This window comes from Schistocerca nitens, chromosome 10 (assembly GCF_023898315.1).
Source record: "Schistocerca nitens isolate TAMUIC-IGC-003100 chromosome 10, iqSchNite1.1, whole genome shotgun sequence".
Lineage (NCBI taxonomy): Eukaryota > Metazoa > Arthropoda > Insecta > Orthoptera > Acrididae > Schistocerca > Schistocerca nitens.
In genome coordinates, this window is record NC_064623.1 from 96,139,888 (window position 1) to 96,155,154 (window position 15,267).

The window sequence follows — 15,267 nt, forward strand, 5'->3', positions numbered from 1 at the left end:
CTGTCGAGCATGCACAGCAGTTTTAGTGGGAAGGAATGAGCTTCAGATTGGTGGGCCAGATCTGCCAGAGATCCTGCAGAACTGGCCCCTTGTAAACACCTGCTTGTGTCTGGTCAGCTACTCACACCCATAATCTTGAGCGACTGACAGCATGTTGATGAACTGAGACCGCAGTGATCAATCCACACAAATACTCCAAGATTCAGACAAACCACTCCTCACACCTCCTTGCTGATCTCTTTGACAGCTGCTCAGCTAGAGGTGGCAGCACTGAGTGCAAGCTGAGGGGAATGGGGGGAGGGGAGAAGAGATAGAAAGGATGCACAACACCCAGCAGCTACTCATCTGTGCTCATCCAGCGATGATGTGGCATCTCTGTCAACAGACCATTTCATCTATTGACCCAAAAACAATATTTCCAGTGTTTTTTTTTTTTTTTAATTTCCCTGAATTCCTTGACATGTTTGAAATTCCCTGATTTTTCAGAACTTGTGGCAACCATAATAGGAGGACAAGGACTGGGGAAAAGATGTTCCTCTGGAAACAAGACACCACATGTACGTCCAACATGATGGGGCACCTGCACACTTCCACCATGTGGTGACAGCTTATCTTAATCAGGAATTCCCACACCAACTGATAGGTCACAGGGGCTCTATCAACTGAGCCACCAGATTCCCAGATCAACACCCTTAGATTACTGCATCTGGGGATGGATGAAAGACATCGTGTATGAAGTTATGTCGGAAACACGAGAAGAATGCATTATCAGTGCCGCAACGTCAATAAGGAACGAGCATATGAAATTACAAAATCCTTAATTATGGATCTGATCCCATTACTTTATTTACATTTTTTGTTCCAAATAACCTAAGGAATACCCTCCAGAAACCAGGGGAAAGCCTTGTGACTCACCCTGTATAATTTGTGGAAGTAAGGTTAAAAGAGGTAACTTGAGACTTGAGGTTAAAAGGGGTATCTTAATGGTGATCCTGGTTGTTTAAAGCAGGTTCTAAATCAGGATCAGAATCTCACTGTCATATTTCTCCTGCTTCCACTCCTTAGTTCTGCTGTTTGGAGCCAGGTGTCTTCCTTTCATGAGCAATTTTCATCATCACCCTCAAACAGCTTAATCTTTTTATTCACTGGGCATGAGAACTACCATGTAATCATATGGTTTATTTTGACTCTGAAACTCTAATGGAATCCCACCTTTTGCCTTCACCTCTCTGACACTGAATAAGGCAATGATCAAATAACATTACATCACTGCATAACAATGGAAGCAATGCCTTCTCAAACACATTTTAAAATCTGGCCACATAAGACATTTATCTCCAAGGCCCTTAATATGCACAAGTGGAAAAATTTCAATAAGATAAATGTTCTAGTCATGTTTTGAAAAGGCTGTGAGATTGGCTGATAAGACACCTAAAAGGAATACCAACAAACCATTTTCAAATGCCCCAGATATAAATGAAATCTAATATAATTACCTGCTTTCACTAATAATGTCACTGATGAGCAATTTTTCTGCCTTTTCACATAAATAAAATGTAGCTTTGTTCCTGCTCTGAAGATTCAAAAAGTTAAAGGGCATATCCCTGAGTGTATCCATGGAAACTCAGCACTGTTCATATACAGGGTGGAGAAAAATTGTGTCACGAAATTTTAGCCCTCGATAGCTGATGCCGATAGGGATCAAAATTACTAATGTTGTGTAGGTCGGCAATGCACAATTTTTAAACTACAGAAACTTGGTGCCACGCTCTCCGATTGGTGACCTGCACAACATTAGTAAATTTGGTTCTTGCTGGCATCAGCTATCCAGAGTTAAAATTTTGTGACACAATTTTTCTCCATCCTGTATACTGTCAGTAATAATTACACTTAAGACAGTGAGTGAGGTTTGCAAGAAAATGTGCCTGTAAGAAAGGACTCGCCAACAATAAAGGCTGAGAAGCCATGGGCTAGGGGACCATTCAAAGGGCCACTGAAAATGAAATCAGTTGTGCCTTTCTGAAAGAACCATCCCAGCATTTTCCTGGACTGATTTAGGGAAATCTTAGAAAATTTAAGCCTGGGTGGAGATTTGAATCTCTGTTTTTGGAATACAAGTCAGGATGTCTAATCACTGTACCATCCACTCAACGGGGAAAATTTAAAGTAATATGGAACACTAACCAGGGGGAAGAGGCGACGGGGTATAGGATCAAATGGCAAGCTTTCAAATGGTTTCTAAATCTTAAACAGGGATTTATATAGTGTACTAGCATGCAGTGATTGCGTCCTATGAAATGGCTTAGCTATCAAAGTAGACCGACAAAATTTTTGAATATGGTGACACACAATATGAAATGTTGACTACATTTGAACACTAGCTTTCTTGATTGTAACAATGCTGTTATTTCACCAGCAGCTTGGAATTTTATCCAATTTCAAAATTACTCAGAGGAATTCGTACAAGGCATCCACTGCCAGTTACACATACTAATAGCACACCTAGAGCCATCAAAAACTTACCTGAATAGAATGAAACGGTACTTTAAGATTCTGTTTGAACAATGTTGTCAGGGGAGCATTGCAGTTATTCACTAGGAATGTTATATGTCCATCCTCCATAGAAAACTGTAAAAAGAAGGACACCACATTTTGAGACAACAAGGCTATCTACTACACGTGCTTATAATTACTCAACAGCACTTGTAAAAATAATATATACAAAATACCATTTTCTTTACTAACAAGGGCAGTTCAAAGGGCATTATAATACTGTAGAGTATGGAAAGAGTTTTCATCTAGAAGAGTCTTCTACTTGGATTTAGAAATATGCAGTTTGTAACTGACTGCCTTCAATTATTGCAGAAGACGTATGACTTACTGAATGATAGGCAATAATGTGCTCCTGCATGTAAATCAATTATCCAGTGTTTGCTGAATGGATACTGCAGTTTCTTTCAAACAAGTACACAAAGTCAACAATAAATTTCATACAGGAATAGATTTATTACAATGTCTTCAAAAAAATTCCCAGATTATTAAATAGCAGACTACAAAATATCACTGCACATAGGCCAGATGGCCCACTTCCAGTCTAAAAATATCCTATGTGCCTGGGTTGAGTTAATGTGATAGCCCAGTTTTATGTTCACATTCTTTGCTCAGGAAGGGAAAATTAATTATATATAGCTTAATGTTAAAAGAGGAAGAAATTTCCAGAACAAAAGAACTAAATTTTTCAATGTACCGTGTTTCATAACTATATTCTCTGTCCTCTCTGGTAAGGCAAGCGAGCCAGCACTGACATACAGGATGACTGTCTTCAGGTGAGATAGTCTTAAACTTGTAACTCAAAAATAGTAATAGTCTAGGATGAATCCTGTGAGAACCAAGTATTACAACCCTCCCCTGTGAGTTGGCCGGTCCAAACATTGCACAGCGTCAGCTTGCTGTAGGGTACAAACAATATTCCTGTGTACCACTTAAAAGATTCCGTTCCAAGCATAACATTACAATTAAAAATTAGGGAGGAAAAGACAGCATTATCAGCCTGCAGCTATGAACTTACAAAATATGGAATTAGTCTCAGTGGAGAAATTCGCCTGTTGATAGCATGGAGAACAGCTACTCTGTCAACCACAGCTGGTTTCACCTGGAAATAAAATGCAATAATCACTAGTAAATGTAAGCAACTATGCCAACAACAGGTTTATGTGCTCTAATATTAACTTTTTATTTGTTATGGATAGTCATAAAGTTTTAATTATCATCATCAAAAATTTCAGGTGAAACTATGAAAATTGGTGATCGTGTCAATTCCTCTGCTACACATTCACCCTTCAATGCAACAAATTTCTTACAATATGAAAATAATAGAGGGAAACGTTCCACGTGGGAAAATATATCTAAAAACAAAGATGATGTAACTTACCAAACGAAAGCGTTGGTATGTTGATAGACACACAAATAAACACAAACACACACACAAAATTCAAGCTTTCACAACCAATGGTTGCTTCATCAGGAAAGAGGGAAGGAGAGGGATAGACGAAAGGATGTGAGTTTTAAGGGAGAGGGTAAGGAGTCATTCCAATCCCGGGAGCGGAAAGACTTACCTTAGGGGGAAAAAAGGACAGGTATACACTCGCACACACACACATATCCATCCGCACATATACAGACACAAGCAGACATTTGTTAAGGCAAAGAGTTTGGGCAGAGATGTCAGTTGAGGCGGAAGTACAGAGGCAAAGATGTTGTTGAATGACAGGTGAGGTATGAGCGGCGGCAACTTGAAATTAGCGGAGGTTGAGACCTGGTGGGTAACAGGAAGAGAGGATATACTGAAGGGCAAGTTCCCACCTCCGGAGTTCTGGTAGGTTGGTGTTAGTGGGAAGTATCCAGATAACCCGGACGGTGTAACACTGTGCCAAGATGTGCTGGCCGTGCACCAAGGCATGTTTAGCCACAGGGTGATCCTCATTACCAACAAACACTGTCTGCCTGTGTCCATTCATGCGAATGGACAGTTTGTTGCTGGTCATTCCCACATAGAAAGCTTCACAGTGTAGGCAGGTCAGTTGGTAAATCGCGTGGGTGCTTTCACACGTGGCTCTGCCTTTGATCGTGTACTCCTTCCGGGTTACAGGACTGGAGTAGGTGGTGGTGGGAGGGTGCATGGGACAGGTTTCACACCGGGGGCAGTTACAAGGATACGAGCCAGAGGATAGGGAAGGTGGTTTGGGGATTTCATAGGGATGAACCAAGAGGTTGCGAAGGTTAGGTGGACGGCGGAAAGACACTCTTGGTGGGGTGGGGAGGATTTCGTGAAGGATGGATCTCATTTCAGGGCAGGATTTGAGGAAGTTGTATCCCTGCTGGAGAGCCACATTCAGAGTCTGATCCAGTCACGGAAAGTATCCTGTCACAAGTGGGACACTTTTGGGGTTCTTCTGTGGGAGGTTCTGGGTTTGAGGGGATGAGGAAGTGGCTCTGGTTATTTGCTTCTGTACCAGGTTGGGAGGGTAGTTGCGGGATGCAAAAGCTGTTTTCAGGTTGTTGGTGTAATGGTTCAGGGATTCTGGACTGGAGCAGATTCGTTTGCCATGAAGACCTAGGCTGTAGAAAAAGGGACTGTTTGATGTGGAATGGGTGGCAGCTGTCATAATGGAGGTACTGTTGCTTGTTGGTGGGTTTGATGTGGACGGATGTGTGAAGATGGCCATTGGACAGATGGAGGTCAACATCAAGGAAAGTGGCATGGGATTTGGAGTAGGACCATGTGAATCTGAAGGAACCAAAGGAGTTGAGGCTGGAGAGGAAATTCTGGAGTTCTGCTTTACTGTGAGTCCAGATCATGAAGATGTCATCAATAAATCTGTACCAAACTTTGGGTTGGCAGGCCTGGGTGACCAAGAAGGCTTCCTCTAAGTGACCCATAAATAGGTTGGCATATGAGGGGGCCATCCTAGTAGCCATGGCTGTTCCCTTTAATTGTTGGTATGTCTGGCCTTCAAAAGTGAAGAAGTTGTGAGTCAGGATGAAGCTGGCTATGGTAATGAGGAAAGGTGGCAGGTGATCGGCGTGAAAGGGAGTGCAGGTGATCGGCGTGAAAGGGCGTGCTCCATCGCAGTGAGGCCCTGGACGTGCGGAATGTTTGTGTATAAGGAATTGGCATCAATGGTTACAAGGATGGTTCCTGGGGGTAACAGACTGGGTAAGGATTCCAGGCATTCGAGAAAGTGGAATCCTCAGAACCTTAGGCCCCCTACAAAACCTTTCACCTGACCCCATCAACCTCCTGACCCCACCGACACCCTGGACCCCTACCTTCTACCTACTTCCTAAAATTCACAAACCCAATCATCCCGGCCACCCCATTGTAGCTGGTTACCAAGTCCCCACAGAATGTATCTCTGCCTACGTAGATCAACACCTTCAACCCATTACATGCAGTCTCCCATCCTTCATCAAAGACATCAACCACTTCTATTCTCTTCTTGTCCAAACTATTTATTGTCCATGTTTCACTTCCATACATGGCTACACTCCATATAAATACTTTCAGAAACGACTTCCTGACACTTAAATCTATACTCGATGTTAACAAATTTCTCTTCTTCAGTAACGCTTTCCTTGCCATTTTCAGTCTACATTTTATATCACTTCTACTTCGACCATCATCAATTATTTTGCTCCCCAAATACCAAAACTCCTTTACTACTTTAAGTGTCTCATTTCCTAATCTAATTCCCTCAGCATTGCCTGCTTAATTCAACTACATTCCATTATCCTCATTTTGCTTTTGTTGATGTTCATCTTATATTCTCCTTTCAAGACACTGTCCATTCCATTCAAATGCTCTTCCAGGTCTTTTGCTGTCTCTGACAGAATTACAATGTCATTGGCAAACCTCAACGTTTTTATTTCTTCTCCATGGATTTTAATACTTACTCCAAATTTTTCTTTTGTTTTCTTTACTGCTTGCTAAATATACAGATTGAATAACATCGGCGAGAGGCTACAACCCTGTCTCACTCCCTTTCCAACCACCGCTTCCCTTTCATGTCCCTCAACTCTTATAACTGCCATCTGGTTTCTGTACAAATTGTAAATAGCCTTTCGCTCCCTGTATCTTACCCCCGCCACCTTCATAATTTGAAAGAGAGTATTCCAGTTAACATTGTCAAAAGCTTTCTTTAAGTCTACAAATGCTAGAAATGTAGGTTTGTCTTTCCTTAATATTTCTTCTAAGATAAATCTTAGGGTCAGTATTGCCTCAAGTGTTCCAATATTTCTACGGAATCCAAACTGATCTTCCCTGAGGATGGTGTCTACCACTTTTTCCATTCATCTGTAAAGAATTCACGTTAGTATTTTGCAGCCGTGGCTTATTAAACTGATAGTTCGGTACATTTCACATCTGTCAACACCTGCTTTCTTTGGGATTGGAATTATTATATTCTTCTTGAAGTCTGAGGGTATGTCGTCTGTCTCATACATCTTCCTCACCAGATGGTAGAGTTTTGTCATGACTGGCTCTCCCAAGGCAGTCAGTAGTTCCAATGGAATGTTGTCTGCTCCTGGGGCCTTGTTTTGACTCTTCACACAGTAGTGTATTACCCATTCCAGCTTCATCTACATCCTCTGCCATTTCCATAATATTGTCCTCAAGTACATCGCCCTTGGTTAGACCCTCTATATTTTCCTTCCACCTTTCTGCTTTCCTCTCTTTGCTTAGAACGGGGTTTCCATCTGAGCTCTTGATATTCATGCAGGTGGTTCTATTTTCTCCAAAGGTCTCTCTAATTTTCCTGTAGGCAGTATCTATCTTACCCCTAGTGATATATGCCTCTACATCCTTACATTTGTCCTCTAGCCATGCCTGCTTAGCCATTTTGCACTTCCTGTCGATCTCATTTTTGAGACATTTGTATTCCTTTGTGCCTGCTTCATTTACTGCATTTTTATATTTTCTCCTTTCATCAATTAAATTCAATATTTCTTCTGTTACCCAAGGATTTCTACTAGCCCTCGTCTTTTTACCTACATGATCCTCTGCTGTCTTCATGATCCTCTGCTGTGTTCACTATGCTGTTTGTAGTAGCTTACCTGCACTCCTATTTTTTTTATTCATTATTAAACCTACTCCAGTATTTCCTCTATTTGATTTTGTATTTATATCCCGGTATTCACCTGACCAGATGTCTTGTTCCTTCTGCCACCAAACTTCACTAATTCCCACTTCATCCCTCAAAGCTACCCATTCCTCTTCTACTGTATTTTTTTGCCCCATTCCTGTCAATCGTTCCCTTACGCTCTCCCTGAAACTCTGTACAACCTCTGTTTTAGTCAGTTTATCCAGGTCCCATCTCCTTAAATTTCCCACCTTTTTGCTGTTTCTTCAGTTTTAATCTACAGTTCATAACCAATAGATTGTGGTAAGAGTCCACATCTGGCCCTGGAAATATCTTACAATTTAAAACCTGGTTCCTGAATCTCTGTCTTACCATTATATAATCTATCTGAAACCTTCCAGTATCTCCAGACTTATTCCTTGTATACAACCTACTTTCATGATTCTTGAACGAAGTGTTAGCTATGATTAAGTTATGCTCTGTGCAAAATTCTACCAGATGGCTTCCTCTTTCATTTCTTACTCCCAATCCGTATTCACCTAATACGTTTCCTTCCCTTCCTTTCCCTATTATTGAATCCCAGTCCATCATGACTATTAAATGTTCATCTCCCTTCACTATCTGAACAATTTCTTCTATGTCATCATACATTTCATCAATCTCTTTGTCATCTGCAAAGCTAGTTGGCATATAAACTTGTACTACTGTAGTAGGCATGGGCTTCGTGTCTATCTTGGCCACAATAAAGTGTTCACTATGCTGTTTGTAGTAGCTTACCTGTACTCCTATTTTTTTATTCATTATTAAACCTACTCCAGTATTTCCTCTATTTGATTTTGTATTTATATCCCTGTATTCACCTGACCAGAAGTATTGTTCCTCCTGCCACCAAACTTCACTAATTCCCACTATACGGGGTGGCCAAGTGGTTAAAGGCGCTACAGTCTGTAACTGCGCGACCGCTACAGTCGCAGGTTCAAATCCTGCCTCGGGCACGGATGTGTGTGATGTCATTAAGTTAGATTTAAGTAGTTCTAAGTTGTAGGGGACTGATGACCTTAGAAGTTAAGTCTCATAGTCCTCAGAGCCATTTGAACCATTTTTTTCCCACTGTATCTAACTTTAACCTATCCAATTCCCTTTTTAAATTTTCTAATCTACCTGCCTGATTAAGGGCTCTGTCATTCAACACTCCAATCTGTAGAACACCAGTTTTCTTTCTCCTGATAACGATGTCCTCTTGAGTAGTCCCCGCCCAGAGATCTGAATGGGGGACTGGCCATACAACTGTGTATTTTTAGGGGGTTGCGAACAGTGGAATTAAAGTACTGTGAAATGAAACTGTGCACCTGTTGGTTACATTATTTACAGTGTGTCTGTGTCGGAATCCACTACCCATTTTTCAGCCTGTGTAGCAATGCAGTACATCGACACCGAGTACAATAAATGATCGACAAAATAAATAAAGCAGGTGGAACTGCTACAAGCAGTCAGTGACCACTGTGGAGCAGGCTACCACCATGTGGCCAGGAAAAGCAGTGGGTGGCCATTGTGGAGTCGACTACTAGCATGTGGACAGGAGAAGCAGTCAGTCACCATTGTGGAGCAAACTATTACTGTGTAGCCCGGAGAAGAAATTGGTGACCGATGTGGAGCAGGCTACTAACTACCACCGTGTCACCAGGAGAAGCAGTCAGTGGCCACAGCAGGGTGGACTACCTCAGAGAAGCAGTAGTCGACTGCTATGGGGCAGGCTACTGCTATGTGGCCGGTCACCACTGTGGAGTGGGCTGCCACTGTGTGACCAGAAGCAGCAGTTGGCAACCACTGTGGACCGGCCTACTGCCACACGGCTACTGTTTTGTGGCTATGAGAAACACAGCCATCATTTACTACGGTGTGGGATACCGAAGTGTGCTGGGAGAAGCCCAGTCACTGACTCATGTCACTATGAGGTCCAGGACAAACAGAGTGGCTGGCTGCTGTGGAGTGGGTTACCGCTTTGTGTCCGGGAGAAGCAAAATGCTCTACTGCCATCCACTAGTGTAGGCATCTATGCCAATCAACCTACAGGACTGCCTGCAAAATAGTCCAGCAGTGGCTCAGACAGCCTGAGTTTCAAACTAGAACACACCTAGCCACTGACACATTTAGTGACTACTGTCACCAGGGTCTACGAGCCAGATGTTGTGAGCCGGAGTTCCCTCCTCAAACGGTACCAAGCTACCGCCTGGCTGAGAGCCACAACTGCTCACTCGACATAAAAGTTTTCTGGGTTTGGTACGGCATCGTAATGTAAAAAACTACTGCTGCTATAGAAAAACCAAAGTTTTGGCCACGATTGCAGCGGCCTTCTTCTGGGTCACCATTAGACCCAGAAGAAGGCCGCTGCAATCGTGGCCGAAACATTGGTTTTTCTATAGCAGCAGTAGTTTTCTACATTATGACGCGGTACCAAACACAGAAAATGTTTATGCTGAGTGACTCTGGTCGCAGAAGCCTACGCAATTATAACTGCTCAGTCATCGCTCAGCTCGAACTTGGCGCCAGCCACAATCGGTGCCTGTGTGGTGATCACTCACCTCTGCATGTCATGTTGTGCTATTTACAGGCTGTGGCCAGGATGACAGTGTTTCACCACTGAGGACTCTTGAGCCCCACCTGCTGGACACAGGCAACAATTCTCGAATATATACTATACTGAAGAAATAAATGGACAGTGTCAAAGCTTTTACGAGCATTACAAGTTCCCGAGGTTTACCAGTGGTCAGTATGTCACAAGCATAAATGACTTTTACAGTTTTTTATGTGAAGAATACAGTTTATTTCATCTTATGAGATTTTATTTTTCTTAAAAAAATGATAAAGTAATATATAGTCTATTACAGTTTAAGCCCACTGGTCAGATTCTTGGAATTTTACAGGGGCAGTTGCTGTTGCCAGATGGAGCATTAACTCCTAGTTTTGTTACTTTATTTACTGACTTGTAATGTCACTCTGTACACATTATGATAAACTAGTGTGTTACTTACAGTAACTTTATGCCAGATGTCAGGTGTGGTATCTGACAGAATGTGGGGTCGTGCAGCGAGTAGCTGGGCAGCATTTGTACTGTCCACCTCTACCATTTCATTTGTGCTCTCCACCTCTGTCACTTCATTTGTATGATCAAACACTTCATTTGGAGCATCTGTGATTTACAGCAATAAAAAAATGGAACATTTAGTAATTTATTTAGTTCATTCCAATTACATGAAATTCATATAAAAGGTGTTTCTAGTGGTGCAGTAAGTTTACAACATACACAACTGTCAAAAAAATTAGACATAATAAGTAGAGGGAAATGGAAAGAAGTAAGGTAGGAAAATTGAGTTTAAGATTCCACTGATAATGAGGCCATTAGAGAGTTGAAAAGATTAAGGAACGATGGGTGTCATATCCATGGATGAAAAGTCAAATCCTGACATCATTAAACAAAATGCTACCAGCAGAGAGATTCTAAACATTCTGACTAGAGAAATAGGAACAGAACCACAGTGTGTCACCACAGCACAGATAATGTGAGGCCCACAGTCAGCTGGGACTAGAAGGATGTATTGAGATGTCTGACAGTCAGGAGGTAAGTGTCACCTGCCTCTGTAGCCAGCAAGTCTGACTGTCTTGTGGAGAATTGAGGTTCGATCCCCACTACTGCCTGAGAGTTTCCTTCAGAGAGGGGTCTGCAACAGGGTCCATTCAGCCTTGTGAGGCCAACAGAAGAGCTACTCAAGTGAGAAGTAGTGTTTCCAGGTCTGTGAAGCTGATAATGGCTGGAGAGTGCTGTGCTCACTCCATACCCCTTCACACTGCCATAGGGCATACAACCACAGGGCAGAGTATGTTAAGGTGGCAGGACAGTACCAAAGTGAAAATCAGTCACAGATCAGATTTTGATGTCTCACTCAATTTTTTTTACATGACAAACGTTCTGCCTACTGGGTTCCACAACTACTCACATTCATTAAAAAAAGCCCGTCGATCTGAGGTAGCCAGAAAAATGTTGCATCTGTCTTGAGCCAAACCTGATGACTTCTCAGGCTGCCTAACTACTGTGGGCGTATCACTATGACTCCAAACCAAAGGAACAAAGCAAGTGGTGGAAATATGTGGACTTTCGCCGCGGAAGAAGGTGAAGATGCAACCTTCATCAGACAAGTTGATACTGTGTGTTTTTGGGATTGCAATGGTGTGGCAGCATCAGGTTATACTTCCCACAGGGCACAGTCAGACATGCTGCTTCTTAGAGCTATTCATTTTTGCCCCTCTCCCTCCATCCCCCTAGCATCTGCTTATTGTCCTGAAAATGCAACCAGTGCCTTTTTCCTCTTTCCTCAGATGATGAAACCATTGTGTCACAGCCATATCCATAATGAAGACTAGGTGACATTTCCTGAACAGCCAGAAGGCAGACTTCTACAACCCAGGTCTCCATCTACAGTGGAAACATTGTAAGAGGATCCCCGACAGCTGGCAGCACTGTTGCCAGCTTTTATGTGCGAGGCTCAAACTCCTGTAGGCAAGAACAAAATCCATCTGTTGATCTCTGACACTGTTGTGGTGTTCCCACAGAGATGTTTACAAAATCGTGTTATGTGATTGGATGTGACAGGCACACAAAACTGTTGTGCGCAGTCTACGTTAATTGTCATGGATAAACTTACACTGACTCAACTATAATCAGTTATCTTTGGTACGAATGTGTCACACTGAAGCAAGAAAAGGCTGAGGGCTAAAACCATCACCAAGTCTCATTGACATAGCTCAGGTTTTTTGAAGTGATAATTAAAACATTTTGCCTACCACTAGAAGGGTAGTTAAGATGCTGAGCCAGCATTCAAAGTGTGATAGAGAGAGTAAGGTAAGAGAGCAGGAACATAGCCCAGGAAGAGGACTCTGTAATGTTACAAGTAGCCAAAGAAGACACGAGATGCCAGCAAGAACTCATTAGCTGCCAACAGAAATCAGAACACCTCTCTCCTCCCTAACCTGAGATCACTGCAAGGCAAGGAACGTCTGAGGGGAGTGTGCTCTAAAGCTCAGGAGAGAGGCCTCAAGACATCAGTCAAATCAGGGCCGAGCAGTCAGAAGAAGTGGTCAGATCCCCACACTCAAGTTTACCGTGCGCGCAGCCGTCTGAAGTGCAATAGTCGTGGACATTTGCTGCTAGCTCTGGTTGAGTTGTGTACCCATACTGCTGTCCTTCCCATCTGAGCAACATCAGATAAATATGTATAAAATTGTTTTTCTATGTGTTAATATTAGATTTATTTCCAAACAGTCAGACAAATTTGTTTGTTTTCTGTTACAAATGGACTTCATGAGATCATGATAAAGGGGCATCATACTTCTCTGCGGATGAAGCGCTTTACACTGCAAGACACCACAATTTTTGATCCAATGGCCATTGACTGCAAGCATACGGAATCTGCATTTCCTAGGGTCTTGTTGTGCTTTGTTATGGTAATTAAAAAATAATTGGAAACAAAAGCTTTGCAGCTGATGTAATGAAAATGTTTACTATACTTTATGAGTAGGTTGACAGTGGATGTGGTCCATGTCATAGAAATTATTTGTATTGTATGAAGTCAGATGTTGTTGTGGTCTTCAGTCCTGAGACTGGTTTGATGCAGCTCTCCATGCTACTCTATCCTGTGCAAGCTTCTTCATCTCCCAGTACCTACTGCAACCTACATCCTTCTGAATCTGCTTAGTGTATGCCTCTCTTGGTCTCCCCCTACGATTTTTACCCTCCACGCTGCCCTCCAATACTAAATTGGTGATCCCTTGATGCCTCAGAACATGTCCTACCAACCGATCCCTTCTTCTGGTCAAGTTGTGCCACAAACTCCTCTTCTCCCCAATCCTATTGAGTACCTCCTCATTAGTTATGTGATCTACCCATCTAATCTTCAGCATTCTTCTGTAGCACCACATTTCGAAAGCTTCTATTCTCTTCTTGTCCAAACTATTTATTGTCCATGTTTCACTTCCATACATGGCTACACTCCATACAAATACTTTCAGAAAAGACTTCCTGACACTTAAATCTATACTCGATGTTAACAAATTTCTCTTCTTCAGAAACGCTTTCCTTGCCATTGCCAGTCTACATTTTATATCCTCTCTACTTCGACCATCATCAGTTATTTTGCTCCCCAAATAGCAAAACTCCTTTACTACTTTAAGTGTCTCATTTCCTAATCTAATACCCTCAACATCACCCGACTTAATTCGACTACATTCCATTATCCTCGTTTTGCTTTTGTTGATGTTCATCTTATATCCTCCCTTCAAGACACCATCCATTCCATTCAACTGCTCTTCCAAGTCCTTTGCTGTCTCTGACAGAATTACAATGTCATCGGCGAACCTCAAAGTTTTTATTTCTTCTCCATGGATTTTAATACCTACTCCGAATTTTTCTTTTGTTTCCTTTACTGCTTGCTCAATATACAGATTGAATAACATCGGGGAGAGGCTACAACCCTGTCTTACTCCCTTCCCAACCACTGCTTCCCTTTCATGTCCCTCGACTCTTATAACTGCCATCTGGTTTCTGTACAAATTGTAAATAGCCTTTCGCTCCCTGTATTTTACCCCTGCCACCTTTAGAATTTGAAAGAGAGTATTCCAGTCAACATTGTCAAAAGCTTTCTCTAAGTCTACAAATGCTAGAAACGTAGGTTTGCCTTTCCTTAATCTTTCTTCTAAGATAAGTCGTAAGGTCAGTATTGCCTCACGTGTCCCAGTATTTCTACGGAATCCAAACTGATCTTCCCCGAGGTCGGCTTCTACTAGTTTTTCCATTCGTCTGTAAAGAATTCGTGTTAGTATTTTGCAGCTGTGGCTTATTAAACTGATTGTTCGGTAATTTTCACATCTGTCAACACCTGCTTTCTTTGGGATTGGAATTATTATATTCTTCTTGAAGTCTGAGGGTATTTCGCCTGTTTCATACATCTTGCTCACCAGATGGTAGAGTTTTGTCAGGACTGGCTCTCCCAAGGCCGTCAGTAGTTCCAATGGAATGTTGTCTACTCCGGGGGCCTTGTTTCGACTCAGGTCTTTCAGTGCTCTGTCAAACTCTTCACGCAGTATCGTATCTCCCATTTCATCTTCATCTACATCCTCTTCCATTTCCATAATATTGTCCTCAAGTACATCGCCCTTGTATAGACCCTCTATATACTCCTTCCACCTTTCTGCTTTCCCTTCTTTGCTTAGAACTGGGTTTCCATCTGAGCTCTTGATGTTCATACAAGTGGTTCTCTTATCTCCAAAGGTCTCTTTAATTTTCCTGTAGGCAGTATCTATCTTACCCCTAGTAAGATAAGCCTCTACATCCTTACATTTGTCCTCTAGCCATCCCTGCTTAGCCATTTTGCACTTCCTGTTGATCTCATTTTTGAGACGTTTGTATTCCTTTTTGCCTGCTTCATTTACTGCATTTTTATATTTTCTCCTTTCATCAATTAAATTCAATATTTCTTCTGTTACCCAAGGATTTCTACTAGCACTCGTCTTTTTACCTACTTGATACTCTGCTGCCTTCACTACTTCATCCCTCAAAGCTACCCATTCTTCTTCTACT

At 42.1% G+C, this 15,267-nt stretch overlaps 1 protein-coding gene across 1 annotated transcript in view; it reads right to left on the bottom strand.

The window, feature by feature from the left end:
- Positions 1-15,267, bottom strand: part of LOC126209911 (nuclear RNA export factor 1-like) — a 179,400-nt gene that overhangs the window by 137,527 nt on the left and 26,606 nt on the right. Inside the window, exons 3-5 of the mRNA XM_049939031.1 lie at positions 10,670-10,827; positions 3,569-3,652; positions 2,524-2,628 (exon numbers count right to left, since the gene is read on the bottom strand). Of these exons, the coding sequence (XP_049794988.1) occupies positions 2,524-2,628; positions 3,569-3,652; positions 10,670-10,827 (347 nt within the window). The remainder of the gene's footprint in view (positions 1-2,523; positions 2,629-3,568; positions 3,653-10,669; positions 10,828-15,267) is intronic.